Source organism: Cordyceps fumosorosea (assembly GCF_001636725.1).
Source record: "Cordyceps fumosorosea ARSEF 2679 chromosome Unknown scaffold_51, whole genome shotgun sequence".
NCBI lineage: Eukaryota > Fungi > Ascomycota > Sordariomycetes > Hypocreales > Cordycipitaceae > Cordyceps > Cordyceps fumosorosea.
The window spans coordinates 1,489-27,220 of NW_017387351.1; the positions used below are offsets into that span (position 1 = coordinate 1,489).

At 54.2% G+C, this 25,732-nt stretch overlaps 10 protein-coding genes across 10 annotated transcripts; 4 read left to right on the top strand and 6 right to left on the bottom strand.

Moving 5' to 3' along the window:
- Positions 1 to 3,053: 3,053 nt before the first annotated feature.
- Positions 3,054 to 3,662, top strand: ISF_09486 (hypothetical protein; the record flags this gene model as incomplete). The annotated part of the gene is made up of 1 exon (XM_018853088.1): positions 3,054 to 3,662. The coding sequence occupies one exon, from the start codon at positions 3,054 to 3,056 to the stop codon at positions 3,660 to 3,662; it is 609 nt and encodes a 202-aa protein (XP_018699695.1).
- Positions 3,663 to 4,369: 707 nt separating this feature from the next.
- On the bottom strand, positions 4,370 to 5,687 carry ISF_09487 (C6 finger domain protein; the record flags this gene model as incomplete). Its single annotated transcript, XM_018853089.1, has 3 exons — positions 4,370 to 5,093; positions 5,159 to 5,310; positions 5,376 to 5,687. 3 exons carry the CDS (start codon positions 5,685 to 5,687, stop codon positions 4,370 to 4,372), a joined length of 1,188 nt encoding a protein of 395 aa, XP_018699696.1.
- A 154-nt stretch (positions 5,688 to 5,841) lies between these two features.
- Positions 5,842 to 6,583, top strand: ISF_09488 (hypothetical protein; the record flags this gene model as incomplete). The annotated part of the gene is made up of 2 exons (XM_018853090.1): positions 5,842 to 5,988; positions 6,434 to 6,583. The coding sequence occupies 2 exons, from the start codon at positions 5,842 to 5,844 to the stop codon at positions 6,581 to 6,583; spliced, it is 297 nt and encodes a 98-aa protein (XP_018699697.1).
- A 503-nt stretch (positions 6,584 to 7,086) lies between these two features.
- On the bottom strand, positions 7,087 to 8,651 carry ISF_09489 (Purple acid phosphatase-lik; the record flags this gene model as incomplete). Its single annotated transcript, XM_018853091.1, has 2 exons — positions 7,087 to 8,456; positions 8,516 to 8,651. The coding sequence occupies 2 exons, from the start codon at positions 8,649 to 8,651 to the stop codon at positions 7,087 to 7,089; spliced, it is 1,506 nt and encodes a 501-aa protein (XP_018699698.1).
- Positions 8,652 to 10,379: 1,728 nt separating this feature from the next.
- Positions 10,380 to 12,158, top strand: ISF_09490 (ATP-dependent RNA helicase MSS116; the record flags this gene model as incomplete). The annotated part of the gene is made up of 1 exon (XM_018853092.1): positions 10,380 to 12,158. One exon carries the CDS (start codon positions 10,380 to 10,382, stop codon positions 12,156 to 12,158), a length of 1,779 nt encoding a protein of 592 aa, XP_018699699.1.
- Positions 12,159 to 12,469: 311 nt separating this feature from the next.
- On the bottom strand, positions 12,470 to 14,707 carry ISF_09491 (delta 8-(E)-sphingolipid desaturase; the record flags this gene model as incomplete). The annotated part of the gene is made up of 4 exons (XM_018853093.1): positions 12,470 to 13,219; positions 13,311 to 13,475; positions 13,540 to 14,254; positions 14,529 to 14,707. 4 exons carry the CDS (start codon positions 14,705 to 14,707, stop codon positions 12,470 to 12,472), a joined length of 1,809 nt encoding a protein of 602 aa, XP_018699700.1.
- Positions 14,708 to 17,218: 2,511 nt separating this feature from the next.
- On the bottom strand, positions 17,219 to 18,712 carry ISF_09492 (CRAL/TRIO domain protein; the record flags this gene model as incomplete). Its single annotated transcript, XM_018853094.1, has 1 exon — positions 17,219 to 18,712. One exon carries the CDS (start codon positions 18,710 to 18,712, stop codon positions 17,219 to 17,221), a length of 1,494 nt encoding a protein of 497 aa, XP_018699701.1.
- A 1,749-nt stretch (positions 18,713 to 20,461) lies between these two features.
- ISF_09493 (oleate-induced peroxisomal protein) lies at positions 20,462 to 21,251 on the bottom strand (the record flags this gene model as incomplete). Its single annotated transcript, XM_018853095.1, has 3 exons — positions 20,462 to 20,625; positions 20,811 to 21,011; positions 21,191 to 21,251. The coding sequence occupies 3 exons, from the start codon at positions 21,249 to 21,251 to the stop codon at positions 20,462 to 20,464; spliced, it is 426 nt and encodes a 141-aa protein (XP_018699702.1).
- A 1,955-nt stretch (positions 21,252 to 23,206) lies between these two features.
- ISF_09494 (hypothetical protein) lies at positions 23,207 to 23,828 on the top strand (the record flags this gene model as incomplete). The annotated part of the gene is made up of 2 exons (XM_018853096.1): positions 23,207 to 23,298; positions 23,357 to 23,828. 2 exons carry the CDS (start codon positions 23,207 to 23,209, stop codon positions 23,826 to 23,828), a joined length of 564 nt encoding a protein of 187 aa, XP_018699703.1.
- A 92-nt stretch (positions 23,829 to 23,920) lies between these two features.
- ISF_09495 (Taurine catabolism dioxygenase TauD/TfdA) lies at positions 23,921 to 25,276 on the bottom strand (the record flags this gene model as incomplete). The annotated part of the gene is made up of 4 exons (XM_018853097.1): positions 23,921 to 24,078; positions 24,148 to 24,522; positions 24,614 to 24,955; positions 25,066 to 25,276. The coding sequence occupies 4 exons, from the start codon at positions 25,274 to 25,276 to the stop codon at positions 23,921 to 23,923; spliced, it is 1,086 nt and encodes a 361-aa protein (XP_018699704.1).
- Positions 25,277 to 25,732: the final 456 nt, after the last annotated feature.

The following is a 25,732-nucleotide window of genomic DNA, read 5'->3' on the forward strand; positions in this document are numbered from 1 at the left end:
AGGTAGATAAGTACTTAAAGAGGAGGTACTCCTATAGCTAGGTAGTCTAGATCTCTACTAATTAATCTAAGTAATAGCTCTACTATTAGGAGACATCTCCTAACGTGACTTACACTATAATAACTACTTATATATACTTATACATTTAAACTGACTCTCTACCTAAGAAACAGACTAACTATAGAATAGGATTAAGCCACTATTATAATAAAATATAAATATATTAATTATTATTAAAGTTCTATTAATAAGTCTAATAAAAAGACTATTAATATATAAAAGAAGAAAAGTTTAAAAAATAATAATTATTATTATAATTAAAACTAATACTTTAATAAAAATTAAATTAATCTTTATATACTATAAATATTAATAATATATAGTACTTTATAATTAACTCTTTATTAATAAAAATAAAACTTAAATAATAATTAATAATAGAGTTTAAAGAAATTTTATCTTACTAAATCTTATTAATAAATTATAATTACCTTAGAACTAAAAAAATACCCTAACTCTAATAGAATATACTAGAATATAATTATAGTAAAAAGAGTAGTTAATAAATAATACTTTTATTAAATTATAAGTTTCTAATAGGTTTTTATTACTTCTTTTAAATTAGTTCCTAGGATAGAGTCTCCAGCGAGAGTGGCAGACTCAACCTCATAATCACGCCCTCAGACATACTAATGACTCGCCCATGTTTTCTAGACTACCTGCAACTTTTCCAATCACTCCCAGGCTTCAATAAGAACCTCTAAAAATTAATTAAGAGCTTTGACCAGCAGTATCCGCTCTTCGTTCAGAGACTCCAGGCCGACTTTTACGAAATGTGTGCCGATTTTCGTACGCCATCCCCCGCGGTCAGCCGCGAAATTGCGCTGGCTGGTGTCAACCTGCAGCATCTCGCAGCATCTTTTATTGCAGATGCTGTTCACTTTTTCTGAATTGAGCCTTAGTTGAAGTGGCCTAATCTGGTATTGATAACAATAACAGCAGCGTTGCTTGGGCATGGTGAGAATCCTGCCAGCATAGCAGATACGCTTCGTGGTGCCGAGGGAACACCAACAGTTACTAACACTGAGGGTTGATATTATGCAGACACAGTCCCGCCCAAATTTCTAGACAGATCAGAATAGTATGAAGGTGTATCGAGATATATTCTAACTTTGACATAAAACTTTCGAAAGAAATGAAAGTCATTTTGAATCGACATGGCGATCCAATGACACAACTGGAACATGATCCCTGTGTTGACCTGCCATCCGACGCAGCACAGTCATGCATCAACAAAGAAAGAGCCCAGAAAGGGTCATGGCAGCGGTTACTAAAAGCAACGCCATTGGTACTCGTAGTTCAACGGCCGAAGACTTGGGAAAATGGCTGCCGGCCGTCGCATTGACAGGCGCTACACACAGCAACTTGCTATCATACATGACAATCTTGCCATCCTGGTCTTGCTTGGCGCCAAAAACGAGCAGCACAGGATTCGACTGACGTACGTGCGAGTCAAACGCAGTAAAGGCGTCCACCTTGGTGTCTCCGTAGGGCAAGCCCAAGTCAAAGATTGGCTGGGTGTTGTACGCGTCGGGGAGCCCAACCAACGCAGGCTGCACGCTGGTGGAGCAATTACTGCGTATCGGCGTAATTGGTGTGTCTAAAATTGGTTCAAAATAAGCATACGTCTTTTTCTTTTTCTTTTTCTTTTTCTTTTTCCTTTTCTGTAGTGATCTGACAAAAACAGCTTACCCAATTGGAATATTTGGCTTCCACAAACATCATCGGAGGGCAACCCGGGACATTCCCCATTCGAGAAGGATTGCGACTCCTGAAAATTTTGAATATACTTGGCGCATGCGTCGTCAATGACGCCCTGGCATGAGCCATCCGGCGAGGCTGTCGTGTTTCGTTGTCCCAAGTGGTACACACACATTTGAGTTGTGTTGGTCCTGGCACTGCGGACATAGTCGTCGGGTAGACTAAGATAGCCGGTCACTGTCTGCACACCCGGGTAGGCGGCGTTTTTGTCACGCCTGTCCTTGAGACCGACTGACAGATACCATGGTTTGCCATTGTTGTGGGTGAAGCTCTCTATTACGAAAGAGACAGTGCCAGTTGCGTTGAATGGTGGCCCAAAGTTACCGTCTCCATCGCAACCACTAATAACCGGCGCGTCAGTGGCAGCGGCGACGAAATGACAGCATGCGGCGCCAAAAAAGAGCCAATCGCGCACCCAAGCCATAGTTACCAGTGACCAACGGTGAGAGATGGACAGCGTTTGGGGGAAAATGTGAATGTGATTTGGGGAAAGCTGGGGAGGAGAGGACCTGACTACCTATCGTCCTCTGTTAGTCGTCAAGGTGTGCAATAAGAGGAAGCATTTTATTATAATACTCCACGCACGGGTCGTGGTCAGCGCAGCAAACAAAGGTACGATTTCGGAGCGGATAACTGCATATTTGAACCCTAGAGAATTGGACAAAAGTCCCCAGAGTCTCCTCGCGATGTTTGCTATCGCATGAAACTAGCGATTTTGGCGCAAGCTAATCACCCAATCCAGATCAGACGTGGCTGGCCGCTCCGCTAAGTTACAGTTGGGCATATATTTAGCCCCCCTCGCTTGTGCCGGATTCCGGACCCCATGTCCTGGGGACCAATCCTAGACCACTATAACTGGAAAGAATTGATAACGGACAAGGCTGAAGGCGTTCCGCTGGCCAATAGCAATGCTGTACTTGTTTTATCGACCCTTCGTTGCAAGTTCATCGCGAGTACGCTCAACGTCATGTTAGGCTGCACCCAAGTTCGTTCAGAGCTTCAACCCAGCCAGGCCAGAATCGTCAAACTGACCTCTGCTTACTTGCAGTATCCTGTAAAGCTTGCATGCTGCAGCGACATGTCGAGCTCAAAAGAGTCAAGTATATAAGTAGCTGCATACTTCTGCCTTTAAATCGGCTTTGGACAAGACTCTCCAGTACACTTATCGAAAGACATGGTTATTCCTTCTTGAATACTCTTATCACAATTTACCCTTCTATCTCCTTTGCAAAATGCTAAACCTGCATCAATGTACCCTTCTCACAGCGGCTATCCTCTCACTGCTCACCACTCCAGTGGTCGGCGTGGATACTTGCAGTACCGATGCCTCTCGCTGGGATTACTGGTGGTATGGCAGCGGCCCGCGCTACAACTGTGCTGAAGGCAACGTCTGCCACCTATCCCATATTGACCAAAAGACAATCGGGTGGTCCGTCACCCAAGGCGGCTCCCTGAGCTTTAGTCTGGCCAAGTCGGCAGCACTCGGTTTCCAGAGCAGCTACACCTGGAGCGAGAGCACGACGACTGGTACCACCTACACCGTGGACTACCACCCGCCAGAGACGGAGAGGCTGTGGATCAAGCAGTGGTTCGCTGTGCTCGATATGACGTGCCAGAGTTGCGATTGGGTGTGCTATCCCATGAGTCAGAGCGTGGACAATGAGACGGACAATGAGACTGACACTGGCTTGAACGTTCGCGGTCAGCACTGCCAGCGGGCATGTGACCCCCATAGACATGTCGTCGCTTGGGTCCCATGCCGTGATTTGTCTTGCACCGAGTACCAATTCAGCAATGCGGATGCCCAGTGCGACCATTCGAACCATTGCCAACATATCTGAGCCCTAGGTAGTAAACATCTATCTTGGTCAAATTGGACGGACCCGGACGTGGCTGATGGCCTATTCATTTGCCTCAAAATCTTCTCCAAGAACAAGACCGACAATGGCAGTTTAGAGTCAGAACCAGCTAGACCCAAGTCTTTCACCAAGAGTCCTGCTTTTGAGAATTATTGTGCTTCAATGTGACCTTTTTTCTGCCCCCCTGCGACAAAAGTCTATTTGACCGTGCCGATTCTGAACTGTGGTGTAAGCTAAAAGCACTCTGAGTCGTAGCTCAAAGAAATACTCTGCTATATTGCTTAAAGGCAAAACGACTCTACCCAACTTGGTAACGAAAGGCAAACTGACTGATACTCGCATGACTCCCGCGCTAGCTGTCTGCCCTCCATCTCCGTCATGTTAAAGGCCACGAATGGCTGCTCATCGAGCAGAGCAGCCCCAATCTCCGTGTCCATGTACCAGATATTTAATAGTTTCGGCCTATATCCTCACAGTGGAATTTCACACCCAAGGATTGTCTCTTCCCGGCCTCAGCAAGGCCATCTCTCACCCAGTAATACACTACACTATTAACATCAAATTCCTCGCAAGGAGTTCCAAAGTACGGCTGGTCTTGTATCCTGAATGATTGAGTATTTGAGGTAAATAAACGCCCATCGCTATGCTCTGCCTGAGTCGTCGCTATGTAAATGCCCCCAGCCCACCGCCTACGTGATGACGTTGATGGGCTCATGGTAGCACTCCTCCCACTTGGTGTGCCCAAAGTACCAAAAGTCGCGCAGCTTGATGTCAATGTTGGCTGCGCCGCTGTCCGCGCCTGGCCTGAGCCGCAGTGTTCGCAGGTGCCGGATCAGCCGGTCCTTCTCCTCCTGCGGCGCGTCGTGCTTGGCCACACCGAGCACCGCAATCGGCCAGCTGACACCCTGCGGCAGCGGCAGCTCGCCCATCGCCCGCTCTACCAGGTTCATCAGGTACGCGCCGTAGAACAGCCGTGCTCTCTCCACCGCCGATGGCCCGTCCATGGCCGGGGGGTCGGCCCCGGGTATCGTGGCAAACTCGGCCGCCAGCACCGGGGGTAGCGACAGCAGCCCATACAGTATCGATGCCGTCTTGTACAGGTCCCCAGCCAGCGGCATGCAGGGGTCTTCGGGCTTCGCATACGGCTCCGTCCACTCCTCCGGCACAAACGCCTGCAACAGCCGGGAGACTTCGTGGGCAATAGGGACAAAAGCCGACGTGATGGTTGGTTCTGCCAAACACATTGTACGTAACCGTGTGATGCGAACAATATCTTGCAGCACAGACGTCGGGCAAGGCGCAGGATGGAAGCCGGTGTGTGAGTACGCGGCCGTGATGTCGTCGGCTGACCAGTTCGCCAGGCCCGTAATTTGATTGCTGGCGGGACTAGTCGTATTCGCCAGTGTAGAGTAGCTGAGAAGTCTTGTTAGGACACATGCAGAACAAGACATGCGTGGAGAATTTTGGTCTTGACTTACATTAAGACGTAGTGCAAAGCCATCGGCGGTACTCTTTGGTCGCGTTCAAGAGCAGCCTTGACATTGATCACTTTCTGCACGCCACCGTGGAGCTTGACCAAGGCTGCAAAGCCCTCAACGTGGGACCGCCAAGCAGGGTCCATGATCGACAGCTGTGCAAAGAAAGGTTAGCATCATCACTTGCAACTCAAGTCATTCGTCTCTCGGGTGCACGTACGTCGATGCTGAGCAGGTCGACCAGCCGACGGAGCAGGGTCTCAATGGCAGCGCCCCCTGCTATTCTCGAGTTCAGGTCCTTGATCACGATGTCTATGTGTCTGTAAAGCAAGGACCAGAGATGATTGATGCCGGGGAGGTTGCCCTGTCGAGGCAGCACGCCAGCCTGGGCCGAGGCGTTGACGATGCGGTCCGTGACGACCAGCGCGATGAAGCTTTCTCGTGACGTGATCTTTTCAACGTGCAAGTTCGGCTTGAAGGTCGTCTTAAAGATACTGTCACCCGGGTTATGGAAGGCTTCCTCCTTCATCATGACTGACCCAACTAAACGATCCACCGCCACGACACCCCGTTAGCCAAGAAATATTCCCCATCAGCGGAGCATGGTACGACGGTTGAACGAACAGTATCTGATGGCATCCATTATGTGATAGTCAGGGTGGTGATTGGCCCTCGGCACCGGCACCATGGCCTTGGACGACGACGGCAACGAGGCCGGTGCTGGTGCCGCTGCCGCCTCAGGCTCGGGTGAGAGTGAGACAGAGGACGACGAGGGGGCGGCGGCGTCGGCAGCGGCGGCGGCAGGAGTGGCATACCCGCTGCACAGACGTCCTGTAAGGACGCATCGCTGGCAGTGTGGCTTTCCCTCGTCACATTTAATGCGTCGGATCCTATACGCCGAATAAACGAACCGACGAAAGACAGGTTAGCATCCAGTCGGCATGTCCTTGCGGAACGCACTGCCAGGCAGGGTTGCGGTGGTGGTGGCAAGCTCCAGAGGGCGCAAAGCAGGTTGCTGCCTGTATCCCCCCTTTCTCCCCTCCCTTGGCATCGGGAAGCGAGATGAAACGAGACGCAGCACAACGCAACGCAACCAGCTCGTCTCGGGCTTCCATTTTCACCTGTCCATGGCTAGCGCAGGGTGTTGGGGGTTTTCTAAACGAACCGGCAAGTAGCGCAGCCAGTCTTGCTCTTCGTGGCCCACCGTTTCTGCCGGGGCGCGGCCGACTTGAGCGGCACCTCGTAGTCCTTGGCTCGCGCTATAGATTGTTCCTTTAGGTTGCGGACGACCGTCTTGAGATCCATGGGCCGGGAATTCTGGTGATGTGGAAGAGGAAGGGGAGCGCAGGGGGCGCGGCGGCGGCGGCGGCGGCGGCGGCGGATGATGGTTTGATGACCAAGGAGATGGAAAGGAAAGGGGACTTTTAATGGCGTGAACCGGCTGCCGGGAAACTTGAGGCGGAAAGCGGGCAAGGCCTAGCTTCCCCTCTCTCGTCTGCTATTCCCCCCATTCCCCTCTCCCCTCCCAGCCTTGAGCTGCGCGCGAACACAGCGTGGGGCTGGACTAAGATGAATCAGTATTTCTCCGTAGTTACTTCGCAGGTACGGTATTTGTTTGCTTGTCATATCACGGTTGTGCCGTCCGCGCAAGCTCCGGCCTACCTGGAATCTTCTGTCCGCGCCGAGCGATCCGTGGCCGCTGATGAACGAATGAGGGGAGCGTGCTGACGGGCTGAGTGGCAAAATTGTAACAGTGAGTCGTTCGAATATCCTATAGCTGATCACGTCTCCGTATAGTCTAAAATAGCTACCCTAGCTACCCTACCGCCCGTCAGCCTCATGATCGACGGTCGCAGCTATAAATACTGCACCATCCCCGCTCCGCTGGCTACGCCTGATTTTTACTGACTCACCCGCTTGGGCGCGAGAGCCTACTTGTACTCTTGCACCACAAACTGGTCCTTGTGCGCCTTGAACAGCGTCGAACTATCCAGCAGCTGGCCCGTCGACGAGCGGTAAAAGTCGACCTTGAGATTTTGCGCATCCTGGAAGCGGATCGTTGCATAGCTGAAGTCGTCAGCGTACGCAAACGCGGTATAGCTGGGCTTGGCGCCGACCGCGCTGAGCCCCTCAATGTTACCCGTGCCGCCCGACACAATGTACATGGGCGCCTTGGGGTTCTTCATGCCAGCGGCATCCTGGGTGCCGTTGTAGACAGGATAGAAACGTTGCGAGTTATGTACGTGGCCGAAAACGCCCAGGTCAACACCGTACTTGTAGAAAAGCGGCTCAAAGGCCTCTTGGCACGGTGTGCAAGGGCCATCACCTGTCGTATACCACGGCCGGTGACCAGCGACAATAACCCACGGGGTCACGGTACGATCCACAGACGCCAGATCAGCCTCGAGAAAGTCCAGCTGCTGCTGGGGGCCGCCAAAGGGACCGCTGTTGAGACCGGCAGACCCATCGGAGCTGTCCGGCGCCGAAGGGAAATCGGTCTCCGTGTTGATCATGACAATGTGCGCCATGCCGTACTCGAATGAGAACCAAAAGGGGGGATTGGCCAGCTGCTGGGCCTTGTTCGCGCTGACCTTGGCCTTGTCGGCCTTGGAGGTGGAAGCAAATGCGCTGGGCATGTTGCTCTTGAATCGCGTCATGAAGTCGGTAAAGTTCTTCTGGCCGCCTGGGCAAGTCCAGGTGAGGTGGGGGATTTCCTGGCACGCGGCCTCGTGGTTGCCAGGGCTCACAATGTAGGGCTTGCGGGAAGAGATGGGGGCGAGCTGCCCGTAGAACTGCTCGAGAATGGCTTGGAACGCATTCTTGCTGTCAAAGAGATTCTTTCCGCGCAGAATCCAGTCATCAGCATAAGCAAGATCGCCCGGATGGATGATGAATTCGTAATCGTCGGCAGTGTCGGCAAGGCGCTTGATGGTCGTGTGGTTAAGCGAAGGAGGGATGTTGGGAATCAAATCGCGCTTCGACTGGTCATTCTGAATCGTGTAGCCGTCCTCTCCGTAAACGCCCAGGTCGATGATGGCGTTGATGGAGAAGGGCGTCTTGTCACCAGCAGTGCGTGGGGAGAGGAACTGCTCCACGGTAGAATTTGTCGACTCAATCTTGTAATAGTACTTGGTGGCAGGGGCCAAGTTGTTCAAGTAAACTGTCTGGAACCAGGTGCGCGACGTCGGGTAGGTATCGGACTTTGTTGAGCAAGATTTCTGTGTAAGAGAGTTCGCCGAGGCGCCATAGCTCACACAGGCATTCGCCGACTGCTGGTACGTGTTCCATCCGACAGAGATGCCTGGGAATTTTGTCAACACAAGCCAATACAAGTCAATGTGTTGGGATGTAAACACGTACTATTTGCGCCACTGACAGCGATACGCACTTGCATGGGCGTGGATAGATCGGCCGGCTTGGCTGGCAGACTCGCGCCAGCCAAAGCCGTAGCCGACAGGGCTGGGAGAGCCTTGACCAAGGACTGCAGCGAAGGCATTGCGAGCGCTTAGACTTGGGGTCTTTCCTACTTTGGCTCCGGGAACTTGTCCTTTTGTGCGAAGAACCGGTGTACCTTTATATCAGACGGTTTCCAGCACTTATTCGCCAGCCAGCCGCGGGTGCACCGGAGAGCCGGACATTTCACTAGAGACAGCTTATCAATTCCAGGCCTGAGGCCCCTCCCTTCGGTCATCTGGCGGCTCGAGATGTGCGCCCATACGAACGGGATGGCGGTGGCACAGTTTCCACGTGCAGTAGCAGAGGCACGCCAACTTGATGACCTTCCACATGGAGCAAGGCGAGGCTAGGGCGGGGCCGTTCCCCGTGCCGCGACGGCGCCGCCTCGTTGGTAGTTTGATGGGAGAAGCATGCCCGATTTTAACAGTTAGAGCTGCTTTTGACTCTGGGGCCGGCATTGAGGAACAGGGGTGATGGAAATCGCTGGTCAGGTTCGTAATGATGCCCTCGTTACTGGCTGGACTGTCCGATCCGGCCGGGCACTACCTCTGTTTTGGCGTGCAAGACCGTCCCGATCCACCCCTGTGCATGCGCTGAAGAAGGTTGCATGGTCATCATGTATGTAGCATCATCGTATGGGCGCAGCCTAATTGAGCGACCGACAGGCAATCGAGGAATAGCGATCAGTTGACGGGGACTCGGGTTCGGGAGGGAGACGGCACTGATGTCGATCTTTGCCGATGTGAGCGCAACGCGGTATGTCTTTCAGGTGTGGCACCGCTCACACCACGCCACTTTTGATGCTTTCATCGGCGCTTTGATGAAAAACTGGCGCTCGCTGGATACCGAGACCAGCGAATCGCATGGTGTTTATATAAGATTAGACCCCATGTCGATGTCAATGCGTCGTTCTAGCATTCTGGCTAGCAATGCTCGCGCCATGTTAATTGTTGCTCGATTTTTCACTGCGTTGTCCCGACGGCGCGAAGCAGGGCTGGACTGTCTCTGGGGCACAGGATAGCATCGCACATCTTGATGCTGGTGGCACGTAGCCTGAGCACACTAACCCGAAGGAGAGGACGCGGTCAGTAGTAGCAAATGGGTCACGCGACTTCAGGAATAGTACCATGATAGAGTTGTAGTACTAGAAGTGCTCGGTGATTCATGTAGAGGGCAAGTGGTTGAGTCTTCAAAGTGTTGGTCGAGCTGGTTGGGGATGGGAGGTGAGGTGCAAACAGCGGAGAGCGAAGACTGGCGATCCACTCCTGGCAGCTGGCAGCTGTCAAGGCTGAGGTCCATGTGGACACCTCAGGCAGGCATATTAGGCATATCAGATGGATTGAACATTCACACTGCCGTCAAATTTTTATTGGTAGGTACCCGTAGAGAATTGCTTTGTACATTTCCTTCCGTTGAGCTTTGATGCTGGAAACAGAGGTGCAAACACTTGGTGAATTGGCTAGGACGAACACCTTGCAATGATCGAAAACGGATGTGCTTTTCTTTCAAGATACTTAATGTGTGTATATAATTCAAAAAAATGAAGAAAAAAAATTTTGAATGTAATTACAGGCTTCCTCGTTGATTTTCTGGATTTATTCTTGCAAGCACGACTATTGGTCCTTGTCAACCCAATCGTGAAGATGTCCAGAAGTGGGTCCTATTTCCATTTTTGCAACACCTCCAATCGGCCTCACCTACCACTACTACCTAAATCTCATCCAAACACACACATATCTTTGCTGAATTCCTTTGCTGAATTTTAGCAATGACTGAGAGAGGAGGCAGAGATGGGCAGCGCCCAGATCGCCGTCGCGGAGGCGGTCGCGGCCGCGGTGGTTCTAAGGGACACTTTCGCGGCCGCGGCGGCGGCAACAGACGCGGCGGCCGTGGTGGCGGCCATGCCAACAACAACAGGTCAGACTACGGCACGGACAGCCCCATGGCCATGGACGTGGATGACACGCCTACTCACACGCCGCCTCCTGCCCAAGATGATGCCTCGTACAAGCCGCCGCTGACCGAGGCCGTGCCCCTCGACACGCCGCGCTTTGCCGACCTCGCCGGGCAGGACCTTGTGCACCCGCTCGTCATCCAGACCATCACCGACGACCTCAAGTTTAACCACATGATGCCTGTCCAGGCCGCCACACTGTGGGAGCTGCTGCCGCCGAACCGCAGCGACTGCCTCGTGCAGGCCAAGACGGGCACCGGCAAGACCGTCGCGTTTCTTCTGCCCGCCCTGCAGACCATGCTGAGCCGGACGCGCGGCGCCGCTGTCAGCCGCGACTCACCCACCTCTCTCCTTGTCATCTCGCCGACCCGTGAGCTAGCCATGCAAATCGCGGAAGAGGCGAAGGCGCTGCTTCAGCGGCTGCCCACCTACCGCGTGCGCGTCGCTATTGGCGGCACCAACAAGGACCGCGAGGAACGCCAGATCCTCGACGGCTGCGACGTGCTCATCGCCACACCCGGCCGCCTGATCGACCACATGTCCAACGAGGAGATCGTCTACGCGCTGCGCGGCCTCGACACCCTCGTGCTCGACGAGGCCGACCGCCTGCTCGACATGGGCTTCATGCCCGCGCTGCGCGAGATCGTCAGCAAGCTGCCCGACCGGCAGCAGGTGCCGCGTCAGGGCATGCTCTTCTCCGCCACCATCGCCGCGCACGTCAACAAGGTCGCCGGTCTCGTCCTCGCGCCCGGCTACAAGTTCATCTCCACCATCCCCGAGGGCGAGGCCAACACGCACGAGCGCGTCCCCCAGCACCTCGTCAAGGTGCCCTCCTTCTCCTCCGTCGCCGCTGGCATGGTCGGCGCCGTGCGCCAGGAGGCCGCCGCCGCCAACAACGGCAACTTCAAGGCCATCGTCTTCGCGCCGACCGCCGCGCTCGCCGGCCTCTACGGCCACGTGCTCTCGCAGATCCCCGGGCTGCCGCCCGTGTCGACGCTGCACAGCCGGATGACGCAGAGCCGCCGCACCAACGTGACCAACGCGTACCGCGACGCCCGCTCCGCCATCCTCACCGCGACCGACGTCATCGCCCGCGGCATGGACTTTCCCGGCGTCACCATCGTCTTCCAGGTCGGCATCCCCTCCGAGAAGCAGAGCTACATCCACCGCCTGGGCCGCACCGCGCGCGCCGACGCCGAGGGCAAGGGCGTCTTCCTCATCGCCGAGGACGAGGCCTTCTTCCCGCGCTGGACCCTCAAGGAGATCTCCTTTGTCCCGCAGGACGCCGACGTGTCCACCGAGCCCGAGGTGGCCCGCATCATGGAGCGCATGGACGAGGAGGAAAAGGGCCGCATCTACCAGGCCTGGCTCGGCTACTACAACAACCACATGAAGGGCCTGCGCTGGGACAAGGAGGAGCTGGTGCGCCAGGCCAACGTGTACGCGCGCGAGGCGCTGGGCACGCCCGAGACGCCGACGATTCAGCGCAGCACGGTCGGCAAGATGGGCCTGCGGGGGACGAGGGGCCTGAACGTCGTCCCGGATAAGCCCAGGGCGCCTCGGGGGGGCAGGGGAGGGCGCGGGGGCAGGTAAAGGGGTAGAAGGATAGGGATGGTGCAAAGAGGAGGAGTGGGCGACTTGGCTACTCACACAGACAGACGACGCAGAGATGGAGAATGGAGGATTGGGTACTACTCGGACAGATGGGGCAAAACACAAAAAGAATGGATTGGTAAAACATTGGACAGTGTACAGGTAAATAGACTCGGCTGCTTTTGCTTTTCTTAGTTGAACACAAAATAGAGGACGCTAGTAGGATAATTCAAGAAACGATTCCAGACTTGTATATACACGATTTTGCTCCATCTACATCCACATCTGTCTCTATGAGTCTATAGATCTATTCAGTGCAAGCCGCTCTCTCCCGTCTCCGCCATGTAGTTCTGACAACTAACCAGGATGCGCACCTGCTCCGCAACCTCGTCCAGTCTACCCAGCACCTTCTTATTTCCATCCGCGAAACCGAGGATCGCGTACGGAATGCCCGTCTCGTCGCAGAACCTCCGGACCAAGCCCTGGACCCGGCGCAGGTTGTGCCGGGGCACGCGCGGGAAGAGGTGGTGCACCGCCTGGAACTGCAGCCCGCCGTGGACCCAGTCGAGCCAGGCCGGGCAGTCGACGTCCATGGTGGTGCGCAGCTGGCGCTGGGGAAAGGACTCGTCCTCGCCGAGGTGCGCCGTGGACATGCCCCAGTGGGAGAGCGTGATCTGGACGTGCAGCGGCATCGTGGTGATGTGCGAGACGAGCACGTAGAGGACGCGGGTGCGCCAGTCGGGCAGGGTGCGGAGGAGCAGCAGGTAGCCGAAGAGGAACCAGTAGCAGGCCATGAAGGCGGCCTCGGCCGGGCGGATCCACCAGGCCTTGCTGCCGCCGAGCTGCGAGGGCCGGAGCAGCACGTGGATCCAGGAGAGCAGGTAAAGGTTGAAGCGCGCGATGCCCATGACCGGGTAGTAGGTGTACTTTTGCCAGGGGACGAGCAGCTCGGCGGCGCGGTCCCAGACAAAGGTGAAGTCGTAGTAGGTGGAACGGAGAGATTTGAAGAAAGACGGGCAGGTGGCAAACAGGGGGACGTTTTGGATGTCGGGGTCGTGTTCCTAAGGGGGGGGCTTTTGTCAGGGACTCGAGGTCTTTCAGGGTCAAGGTCCTTCGAGAGAGAAGGGGTGAGGAGGGTAGCGGCAAGCATACCGGCTGGTTGGTGATGAGATGGTGGACGTTGTGGCTGCTCTTCCACCATCCAATCGACAAGCCGCAGCAAAAGTCGGCAATGAACATGCCAATCAGGGTGTCGACTTCAAAAATTTGCGTAATGGCACGATGGCCGGCATCGTGGGCCGTGAACATGATTTGATGCTGCCAAGTGCGTGTCAGCAACCAAACACACAACTGCTACTATTGGCTGGCTGGCAGAACTTACCCAAAACAATCCCAAGAACAACGCCGACACGACATACCAGCCCTCGTGCAGCGCGTACATGGACACGGCAAAGAGCGCCGTGTACCGCACCATCTCCTTGGCGTACGCGCCGTACGGGCACTCGTACAGGCCCTCGGCCTCGATCTGCTCGTGCAGCTTCATGTACTTGTCCGTGATGGCCAGCTGCACGTCCTGCGCGAGCGACGGGTACTCGTCCATGTCGGTCTCGCGCTGCTGCTGCATCGCCCACTCGGTGTACTGCGCCGGCGACATGTGCTTGCGGCCGCGCGGTGGCGGCAGCTGCTGTGCGGCTTCGAGGGCCTTCTCATCCACGACGACGGCGGTGGCAGGCGGTGGTGGTAGGAGAGGCTCCGTGGCATCGACGCCGCTCGGTGACGGCCGTCGCGAGCAGCATGTCGTCGGCCTCAGCTGGCGACCTGTCTGGAGACATTGGTCCGCGGCGGAGGCGGAACCCGCGGCGGACTTTTCGGACAGCGGGCTGTCATCCGGGACCGAATCGACAGCGACGTCAAAGGTATCGAAACCCTGACCTTGCTTCTTCTCGGCAAGAGCCGCAGGCGGCACGCAGACCACGGACGAGGGATCGGTAGATGGTTTCGCCCTGATTGGTGGTGTCATGTTAGTCCAGGGACCCGTAGGCTTCCGGCCGATCCGAAAAGCCTTCATGGTCTGGAGGGTATGGGCCGCATGGTATCTAATTTCCGCAAGAGTCAGCTACAACTTCGTTCTTTTCTTCCTTTTCTCTTCTGGAATTCACTGCCAAAGGCTGAGATCTGGGGGACAGCCGTGGAGGGTTTCTCCACCAAGATTAAGCTTAAATCGCTGGTGAGTCCGCCTGGTCCAACTAGAGGCTATTCCGCACCAGGCTAACTGGAACACACCAATGCGACAGCGCGCGGAAGCAGACACGGCGCAATACCGACGAAACGGACACGCTTTTGCTAGGAAATGGCAATGGGATCATTTACAATGTGATTTCGCTCGTTGCGTCTCTGCCAATCATGTGTCGGATGGCAAGGTCACCGCCTGGGTGAATAGACAGCCACGAGTTGAGCCGCAGCACATAGTCCTGGAAGATGACGACGGCGTCGCCATTGGCCACCATGGCCTCGATGGCCGTCCGGGACAGGATAGTATCGCGCCCCATGTTGGAGGCGGTGGTATTATTTTCGAAGTCACAAACGAGTGAGGGATATATTTTCGTCGCAATCCAACACGATGTCGCAAAGTTTCGAGTCGCTTCGAGGTCGTCGGAGCAGGAGTCTGAAGATCCAACAGTATCCTGGCAAGGGAATGTCGAATGAAGCTGGGGGGACAAGAAAGGAAGGAAAACGAACGACTGCTCTATGATGCAGAGAACAAACAAGACAGACAATGCGAGCGAGGCGGAGAGCAGAGAGCCCTCTTACGAAACGACACGCAACGCAAAGCGACGCCCCCCTTCTTCTTCCCCTTCCAAACAGCGACTTTCCCACTTTCCACTTTCCACTTTCCACCGGCAAACGGCAGGGCCAAGCCGACGCACCACGGAAGACGCCCCCAGAGCAGAACCGAACTGATCCCCATGCTTGCTGGCTGGCTGGTTGGCTGGCTAAACCAAGCACCAAGCGATCCCCACGAAAAGAACTTCAAAGCCAATCTCTGCAGCCAGCCAGCGAAACAAATACAGTGGAAAGGTGACCCAAGCCACCCCAACCTGGGCAGGGATGAACCAAACAAGGGGACCAAGAACAAGAAAAGACCGGGGCGCGGCGCAGTGACGGCTGAGCCTGCCCAGGAACCAAGTTAATTGCGTTTCCCTCATAAAATCAGTCTCAATTGGGATAAACGCGCGTCCCCGGTTTGAGAATGGATCTCGGTCTGGGAACGAGTAGAAAAAGCGGAGGATGTTGGAATATGGAGAAGGAGATTGAGAGCCTCTGACCTGAGTTCCTTGCCAAGACGATACGATGACATGGGCAGTATTCCTTGACTTTTTTTTTGTCGCAAAAACTGGCCATATCTGACTTGCCTGGGAACCACGTGGATATGGCCCTGGAATCGACCAAATTGCTGATTTCCCAAGTCTCTGACCTCTCTTTTTTCCTTTGTCCTGTTTTTCCAATGTTCTGGTGGCAAGTGAGGACGACGACTCATGTACCCAAGCTAGCCGAGACAAGCCATCCTTTAACAAAAGAGGCAACATTTGAGGCGTTTTTTTTTTCTGCAGCACGGCAGGAACAAGCCACAGGATCCTTCTTCCACTCACAAGCGGGAGGACTTGCTCCAATAGTTGTGAGATGTGCCTTGATTTCAAGCCCACAAGAGATGAGCAGGCATGGAGCCCGCCAGTGGATGCGGCCTTGGCCAAGGCGGAGCCATGAAAAAAAAGGCAACATTATTGTATAACAGTCGCTAGTAAGAGATGGAGGGTGTGATAAGGAGATTGGCCGCAAATTTTGGCATTCGTCGCTTGCAGGGCGACCATGGACCTTTTGCATCACAACGTGTCCAACGTCAGCGAGCGACGCGTTGCAGCCCCTAAAATAGGCCATGACGAAGACTGGTCGGCACGCAAACCGATGGGCCAATTTTTAGCACTGCCTGGTTTATTTTTGGCTTCTCTCGGAAGTCCACCAAAGGGTACCCATGACTACCCCGGCGCTGTTGTCTCGACTCTCCCATGCATTGTCTGCTTGCTTCATGCTTCAAAAGGGGGGGCCAAGTCGACGCCCCGAACATGTTCTCCCCACAGGCCACAGCCAGGGCGGGGTCCCCTATTTCAAAAAAAAAAAAAAACGTCCCTGCATTAATAAAAGGGCAGGTGACATTCGTCGTAGGGGGGGCTGCGTTTCCTTGACACATATCCAGCGACGTTGGCAACTGTCTGTACTCTTCCAACGTCTGTACTCGTACAACCCATGGACTTTTGTTCCTGCAAGTCGAGTAAGTATCTAATTAAAATGCGCCGTTTGTGCGCCACGGCCGCCTCGTTTTCACCTCCTGCAAGCTTCAGGGCAACCACCTACCGTTTTGGTAACGCGCACCCGACTGAGACTGCGCCACTGACGAGCGACGCCCAGGCACGACACAGCAAGCTATGTACATACTAGTTTCAGTAGTCGCGCGCCCCCAGCGTCGTTCCAGGCCAGTATTCCACGCACGGTACCGGTATTCCGCATGCTTGTTCCTGCATGGCCAGTGTAAAAGGTCACAGTCCTGCACGGATCTTTTGCATGGCGTCGCTGCAGCGAGTTGGTGATTGCATCCTACAGCCGAGGCAACCGCCGCACTCAGTTGCTGCTGGTGCGCCGTCCTAAGCCGTCAGTTGAGGTAGTACTCGTTACCCTGCAGGTGGTCTTGCCGTCGTGCAACATCCCTGGAATACATGTATGTCCTCGTTGTTGGTTCTTCAAATGTAGTAATTCATTCATGGTATATATGTCTCTTCACTGTGCCAAAAGGCAAACGGCCGCGACAAAGGAAAAAAAAGAAAAGAAGAAAAGAAGAAAAGAAAAGAAAAAAAAGGGAAACCCAAAAGTCTTTCCAGAAAAATCATGTAATCAAATGCCCATAAATGCATGCTGAATGCACCGTTTTTGCTCAAGGCGTTTCTAACAAAGGGCGTCATTTTTCGTCGTTTGAAACGCCATTGTCGTAGTTATCAGTCACTTAATCATTAAGCAGCAACGGCGTTGGCAGTGGTCTGCAGAGGTGCCTTTTCGTCAATGTTGAGCGAAGCGATGGCCTTGGAGGTGGCGTCGACAAACGTGTCCTCCGACTGCAGGGTAGCATTGTCACCAGCCTTGTCCTCGGCGGCCGCCGCCGCCTTCTCGTCCTCGTACCAGGCGACACGCTTGCCACCCCGCAGGTTACCGTTGCGGTCGTACAAGCTGCGGGCACGGATGTACGGGTCCAGCTTCCAGTAGTTGACGGCGAGCTCCTTGGCCACGCTGGTGCGCTCCACGTTGATCTCGGGAGTCGACGCCTCAACCCACTTTCTCGTGGCGGCCTCGAATCGTCGACCAATCTCCTGGCGTTCAGCCTTGAGGCGATCACGGGTAGCGGTATCTTTCATGAGTTCGTTCTCGCCCTCGACGGGCTCCACGTATTTGTACTCCCAGTCCAGGTCGCCGCCAAGCTCCTTGATCAGTCTGTCAGGAGCAATGTGGTTGGTGATGCCGTCCGCACCGTCGCGGCCGTTGGTGAAGTGCACCTTGCTCGCAACGACAGGGTCCAGCCAGCCGTGGATAATCTTCCAAACGCTCTTGAACACCCAAGGCGCGTTGTGCACAAGAATGACACCCAGAGACTCGGGGTAGTTGGCCTCGAAGGACTGAATAATGTACTTGATGGGCACGTAGTCCAGGTTGGCGAGGGTAAAGCCCGAGAGGTCAAACACCAGGCAGGCAGTCTCGATGGGTGGGTTCAGGACCATGCGACCAGTCTCAATGTTGTAGACAATGAAACGTTCGAGAGACTCATTCTTGCCATCAAAGGGCTTGTGCAGACGGGCGCGCACGTAGCTGATGGGACGGCCCAGCTTGTCGGTGCCATGGAGGAAGCCCTTGCCCATGCGGAGCTGACGCATGAAGTCGTGGGCAAGAACCTTGGTGTTGGGGTCGGAGCTCTTCTCATCACGAGCACCGCCGGCCTCACCGTTGTACATGATATCGGAATCGACCTTGGACTTGCTCGAGCGCCAATCCATGGCGGAGAACATCATGATGATGCCGCGGTCAACCTCCCACTTGCGAGCACGTAGGAAGCGCAAGGCAAGAGCATCAGGGTGGTCATGTTTGACGGCCTCAAGGATCATGGCGCGGGAAGATTCGGCCGAGTGCTTGCCGAGCATCTCCATGAACTGCTTGCGCAGTCCAAACTTGTCATTCTCATCGGCGGCTCCGAGGCCGAGCTGCTTCTCGATGAGAGCAGTGGCGTTGTTATCTTCGGTGCTGGCCTTCTTGCCGCCGCCAAAGAGGCCGAAGCGAGACTTTTGGACGGGGGCAGCTGCCTGAGAGGCGCAGTTCTTGAGCGCAGCCTGGATCTCGGGGTCTTTGGAGTCGTAGAGGTCGTAGAGCTTGAAGATTGTGCCCCAAAATTGGCGGAGCTTGGTCTCCTGCTCCGTCGTCAGGTTGCCGACGTTGCCCTCGGGAATAGCAGTGCTAGACATGGTGATGATTGTAGTTGGCGGGGTAATGTATATGGGTATCTAAGAATGATGTTGTCGAAAGGAGAAAAGAGCCGCGGGAGTTGTGATTCTATGGCAGCTCGCGACGCACTTGGTGATACAAGGAGAAGGGTGACAGTTTCAAGAAATGGAGAAGAGAAGAAAAGAGTTGTATAACCCAGAAGAAGAAAATGGCAGAAAAGCCCAAATGTTAACTGTGCGGGGTCAAGGCTAGTTGTATGACGGGTGTAGCGTGTAAGGTAGGTCTTGTTGGCCAGCTAGTGAAAAATGAGATGCGATGAATATGGACCAGCTAAAGAGAAGCAAAGTAGAAAAGGCCTCGAGCTGAAGAAACAAAACTCACCTCGAGACAAGAATCAACGGCATCGTCGTCTAGATATACCCCAAGGAGGCTCACGGGGTGGACACTCGGAGCACGGAATCGGGGGGACTGTAACGGGTTGGCTGCCGAGGCTCCCGCTGCAGCGAGTGGCATATGATGGGATCGTAATGGCCAGGACACGGCTTCCCCAATAGCATCATTGGCTTTGTGGTGGTCTGGTCCACCGGATTGACGCCACCCAGTTTTCCAGAGCCTGGTTTAGCCTATAAGTAACCCAGTTGGCCAGCGAGCTTGGAAATCGTCGCCTGGCGATGCGCGGGGGAGGTCGGGGGAGTGCGGGCTGCCCTGGAGGTGCAATTGGTGGGTGGGTTGGGGAAACCCCAGAGCCCCAGGAATCCCAGGATTTGCCCAGGATTTGCCCCAGAGCGTCCACAGAGTTTGCGAAGATGCCCGACAGGCCCCTGACGGCCTATAGCGAGTCTGGGATTGGAGTGCAGATATGTTGAGGTGGGACTCCCTTGCGGATCCGTGTCCATGCCGTCACAGCGTCGGGTGGTATTCACTGCTCTCAGCAAGGGGCTTGGGGGAAGTTGATTTGAAGCTGCGCTGCTACCACACATGTAGCCGCACTGCTAGTTAAACTGTATCAGCCATCATGATCGCTGGGCTGTGCATCGACCGAGGCTCTTCGAGGCGGGTATTTTATCTTGTGCGCTATCTCCCAACGGTTAGCTTCGCGTGGCGGGCGACCTAAACTGAGATGCGACCAAACCTGCAAGCCATTTCTATAAAAGACACGCAGGGCTACCGCAGCGCCCAGGGGCAAAGTTTTGCATGTCTTGAATTTCGAAAAGCATGTGCCGAGTTGATCAAGGAAGGGCTTTTGCTTGTGATGAGGGGATGAAGATGGGAAAAGGTCTCGAGACAGGCAAAAAGGGGGGATGACCCGCAAACACTCAAGACTCTACACCCCGCCATGAGTGCACAAGAGATGTCCATCTCCAGCTACAATGTACTGAGGCAATGTATGTGCACACGCAAAAGATAAGGTAGAGTTTAATTATTCTTTCGACACATAATTTGTACTACAGGTTCCAACCACAGCGTGTCTTCTGCCAGCTGGCACGCCGTTTGCTGACAGCTGGCAGCCGCCAAGCCAATATACTCGTCTTCTCTCCTCAACAACCTCAACTCCAACGTACCTATACAAGTACTACGAACGTACAAGCTGCCTCGACACTACATAATGCTCCGTGAAAGCAATAAAAGAATTATGACTTTTAGGGCATTCACGCTCATATGTTATTCTGACCAGGACGACAAATACCACCACTCGATTCAATACCTGAAAAGCGATCCATTGTTTCACTGCCCCCTCTCGAGACAAGACAAACAATACCAATATACCCTTATAGTTTGGCCTTGACGCGCACGACCTGCAAAACTGGCTGCAAAGCAAGCGCCTTCATTATGTTGCCCTTGATCTTCAGCTTGCCAGTCATAAAGAGGTTTTGCGCATTGGCCTCGCCCAAGAACAGCTTTGTAAAATTATCTTCGTCGAGAACAAACGTAACTGAAGGCAGTCCACCGTCAGTATCAAGTCAACCTCCTTCATGGAAATTTTGGCTCGTGTTCCTATGAGCCCTTGTCACGCGCATCCAAGCCACCAAATGCAGTAACTACTGCAGGGATCCAAACTGACAAGATGTGATACAGTGTTGCATCTTTGGCTGCGGGGGCGCAAACGAGGAGTCTTACCGTTGGGCTTCTCGCCAATGCCCTTACCCACGCGGCCAGTGGACTTTAGGTCAACATGCCAGCTATCCGTCACACCCGAATTTCCCCTGATGGTAAAGGCAAAGATGCCATTGCCTTTATTGATGGCGTCCTTGACCTCCTCCGGGTTCTCCGACAACTGTTCGTTAATCACGTCAAACAGCTGCGATGCCGGAATCTTTTCTGTTGGGGCACCGTCTCTGTTAGCCGGTCTTCACATGCTTCACAATCATCGTGTCCATCAAGAGAAAAAGCAATTGACCGAGCCGTCCTCGCAAGCTGGAAGCTGGACCAGATGCGCCACTAACTTAGTGGATTCGCCTATCTGCTTGGTATGGTACTCAACGAGGCCAGAAGGCTACCAGGCGAGGACCTGCCTGTCTCCCATAGGGTTGGTTCAGACTTGCCGTTGGAGACGCTCATAATTGTTTGTAATGCCTAGATGGCTCGAGTTTTTCCAACACGAAGCGACAGTTCTGGGAAACGCAAAAGGGGTTTTCTTGCACACTCTCTTTGGTGGACATTCCCTACTGTCAAATTGTCCCCCGCTAATCCATCGAGGATCTGGCTCACAACATATATGCCCAGTCGGCCATCCATCCAATGCCTTGCTCGGACAACTCGAGTACAGACTCCTCTCCAAAGTTTTGAAGTCATCAGCCGAATGCAAAACCCCTCCTCTCAACATCGATAATCGCAGTCGTAACCTCGGCACAACGACAAGCAAGCAACCGGCAACGCTTATTCTGACGGCTCCCCGCAAGAGCATCTTTTCCCTGCATGGTTTCCCCGCACCCCCAGAACTCGCTAGCGGGGGGTAGGCAAGAGTATGAGGAGGATTCGCAGACTCAAGTCGTCGGCGTTCACTGACTGGCTCGTTTCACTGGGTGCGGCTCATCCCCGCCTTACCTGCGGCGCGCCACACCTCAATGCATTCGTGCCAGTAATACCGGCCAGGTCTGAGCACTTCGTCGTATGTCGTATCGCCTCCACTTGAGCCGTTTCTCAACTTGGCCCAACTAAACCACAACCACTTCAACAGAATTGTAACCAAACTTACTATCGACCCGAGCGAGGCGGCGGCTCCCCACGGCTGAGGCAAAAAGTGTAGATCTCCTCGCCACAGGACTGCTATCTCCCAGTGACTGGTTCTCAAATTCTCGCCATCCGGGACTGTGGGGATTCTTGGCTGCCTCTTTTCCACAGCGCACGTCAGACCAAGACTAGAGAAATTCGACCTGCGTAATGCAAGGAATGCATTTTATGCATAGCTGTGCTCGCTTTCTCGCTTTGGTTTAAGCTGATCTACCACTTAGTTGGACACTTTACCACAATGCGCCGTACCCTCTGATAATGTCTGCCGCTACTTTCTCCAAGTCCTCCGACCCGTCAGCAGACGCGAAAACAGAGCGAGCCTTTCTTCATTTCCAGCCTGCCAAACTCGACCAAGGGTTTTCAGATTTTATTTTACGCCGCCGCAATGCTCGAGCCTACCACCTCAGCCCTGCCCTCTTCTCATGCAACAACATCAACAACAACAACAACAACAACAACAACGGTTGCAGACAGACTACAGGCGTCGCTACCTTCCAATCGTGTGATCCTTCCACATAGTCCCTGCAGAGCCCAGAGCAGAATACGAAGCCAGACCTAACGTCTGATCAGATTCCAATGCGATGGGCCTCTTGAGCCATTTCTTCATTTTGTGATTTCGCTTACTACCCATGCCGTTTATGGTTACTTTGCGACAGCCCATCAGCTGGCATTCAGCTACAGGACTAATGAACCCATCGTCATCTTTCTTACTGGTTCATCATGCATGCAACCATATTTATTGGGCAAGGTACTGGATCGTTGCGAAGCCCACGTGGTGCTCTTTGTTGCGACTGCCCGGTCGACGGCCCGATGTATAAATACACCTATCCTATGGACGGTCAAAACGATGGACATTCTTGCTGCTTGCGGTAGCTTAGGCACGGACGACATAGCTGCTGAGCAACTCAATCATGGCAAAAGCAGATATGCGATCAGTCCCCATGAAGGTGCTATGTCTTGGCTACAGCCGCACGGGAACGAGATGCAAGTCTGACCAGCAACTCTCACGATGAGATGCTGCGCTAACGAGACGCGACCATAGCATTGAGAGAGGCACTTTTGACGCTGGGATATGTTCACACCTATCATACAATGGATGCCGCCTTCATCAATACGCGTGATTGTCAAACATGGCTGAAATGGCTGAGAGCAAAGCACGATTGCATCGGCAGGATACCGGGACGCACGGATTTTGATGCTTTGCTAGGACATTGCCAGGTGTCTCATATCTTCACGTTTCTTCCGTTATGATGATATTAACGTCCTACTAGGCGGTATGCGATATGCCGGCAGCATATTTTGCAGAAGAGCTCCTCGAAGCCTATCCAGATGCCAAGGTTATTCTTACCGTCAGAGACGTAGATAAGTGGCACAAGTAAGAAGACGGCAGCACCTGGGATATGGCAATGCAGACTGACCAGTTTTTTTTGTAGGTCTGTAACAAACACTCTCGAAGTTGTAGACACGAGCATACTGTGGGCTACCATCGGCGTCTTGGCCTCGCTGCTGCGGATGCCCAACCGATGGAACTGGCCGATGTTCCAGAAGCTGCATCAGGTTTTGTACAATCACGATTTTCCGGGCAACGGGAAGACAAGCTTCGAGGCGCACTACGCCCGTGTCCGCGCCTTGGTGCCAGCGGATCGCCTGCTCGAGTACCACGTTAGCGAGGGGTGGGCGCCGCTGTGTGCCTTTCTAGGCCGGCCAGTGCCTGAGGAGTATGACACGCCATTTATCAACCAAACCGCCGCGATCAACGACAAACTTGTGACGATGCACATGGAGAATTTAAAGGCCCAGGGCAAGAGGGTGCTGGACATTTGCGCCTACACGGCGCTGACTTGGACCATGGCGCGAGCCCTATACAGCCTTGTCGAACGCCAAAGCTGGATATTGCAAGTGTGAGGCTGTGGTACTTGAGCTTGGCACAGTTTCAATTGATGGAAGTGTTTCTATTCAATTATTTGCGCTACTTGAACTGCATTTACGGCGCTGGCCTACTTGCTGCGGGCGGCAAGGGCCTCCTGTCGCGAAGTGCTCTGGGGGTCGAAGAAGGGGCGCTCACCAATGCCGACGGCGCGGATGCCCAGACGATCACCCTGATCTTCGTAGTCGAAGATGGCACTGTGGAAGGTGCTGCGGTTGTCCCAGATGGCTGTCCATACTGTTAGCTATGGCCGATCACATTGCTTGAATTAGGGGCATCAAGTTCAAGTCCACGTACCAATGTCGTTGGGGCTGTTCCAGCGCAGGCGGATCTGCAGGTCGTAGTTCTTGTAAACCAGGTCGAGGAACCAGGACAGCAGGTGGGTGCTCTCCTCTTCCGTCACGCCGTTGATGTGCTTGACGTGGCCGCCGACGGGGAAGACGCTCTTCCAGCCCGTCACCGGGTTGGTGCGGACGACCGGGTGGACGGCCTTGAGCTCGGTGCCGACGTTGGCCGGGTTGCCGCGCGGCTTGTCCCAGAGGGCGAAGCCGTTGCTGGCGGCCGTCTTGCCGAAGCCGGGCTGCTCAAAGGTGACGCTGAGGCCTTCGAGGAACTTTTGGTAGGGCGCGCTGAGCTTGTCGTAGATTTCGTAGCCGGAGGCGAACAGGGTGTCTTTTGTCGTGAACGTTAGCTTCTTGTGCTTTACCACCGGGATGATGCACATGTATTGAGAGAGAAGAAAAAAAAGGAAAAGAAAACTTACCGCCACCCGTCTTGGGCAGCTGCGTCAGTCGCAGTGAGGAGTAGTCGGCGGGAAAGGGCTCAAAGGCAATGTCGCTGTGCCACTGGGCGTTGGTCTGCTTCTTGGTGCTCAACCCATCGACGGTAGTCTCCTTGTAGTACTTTTCGCGCTGGACGGAGCTGATGACGCTAATCTCCGGGTCGTCGCCGCCGAGCTCGCGGCCCGGGTTGAGCAGCGGGTGGACGTGCAGGCCGGACTCGGCCGGGCGGCCGGTCAGGCGGCCGAGGCGCTCGATGAGCTCCTTTTGCAGGTCGTTGGTGAGGTTGTCCTGGGCGCGGAAGACGACGACGCCGCGTTCAGAGACTTTTGGATGTCAGTGGTGTTGTTTTTCTTGTTGTTGTTGTTGTTGTTGTTGTTGTTGTTGTTGCTGCTGTTGTTGTTGGAGGGAAGGGGGTTTGCGGGCCAGGGCTTACTGGTCACGGCGAGGTCCCGGATCAGCTCGTCCGAGTTGGGCGCGCGTAGGATCTCGGCCAGGTCGGCGCGGGGATACTCGCGGCCGATGGTCGGGCTGAGCTCGAAGGACTCGAGGTGGTGCAGGGCGCCGGTGACGTTGAGCGGCGCCGAGGCCTTGCCCTTGGTCGGGACGGGGACGACCCGGGTAGCGTCGACGGCGGTGGGCGACATGTTGATGGGGTAAGTGATAGTGATACGCTTTGGTTAATTCAAGTGAGCTAGTGAGTTATAGCCTGGTTGAATGTCTTGACATCAAATTTGAGGGTTCAGAATGGATTGTTATATAGCCAAGTTGGGCACGGCATGATCAACCCAGGAACTGCCGCTTCGGCACCGTCCTTGATTGCTAAATTCGAACATGTCCATGGTCAATTCGTCTTCCACGGAGTAGGATTAGAGGCTGGAATGGTGCATTCTGCCCTCTTGTTGCGTGCGCTCACCTCGCTTCCCATTCATTAGGTGACGGGTCTCCATCATGACGCCATAGAGGCCGGCAGCATGTCAAACGCCATATCCTTGTCGTCGGATTGGTGCATCTGTGCAGTGCTGTATGCATGTAAATATTAACTATCTATTCCATCTTGGAAATTGCTCTGCTTAATTGGCTTCTTGCGTCATGGGAAACCT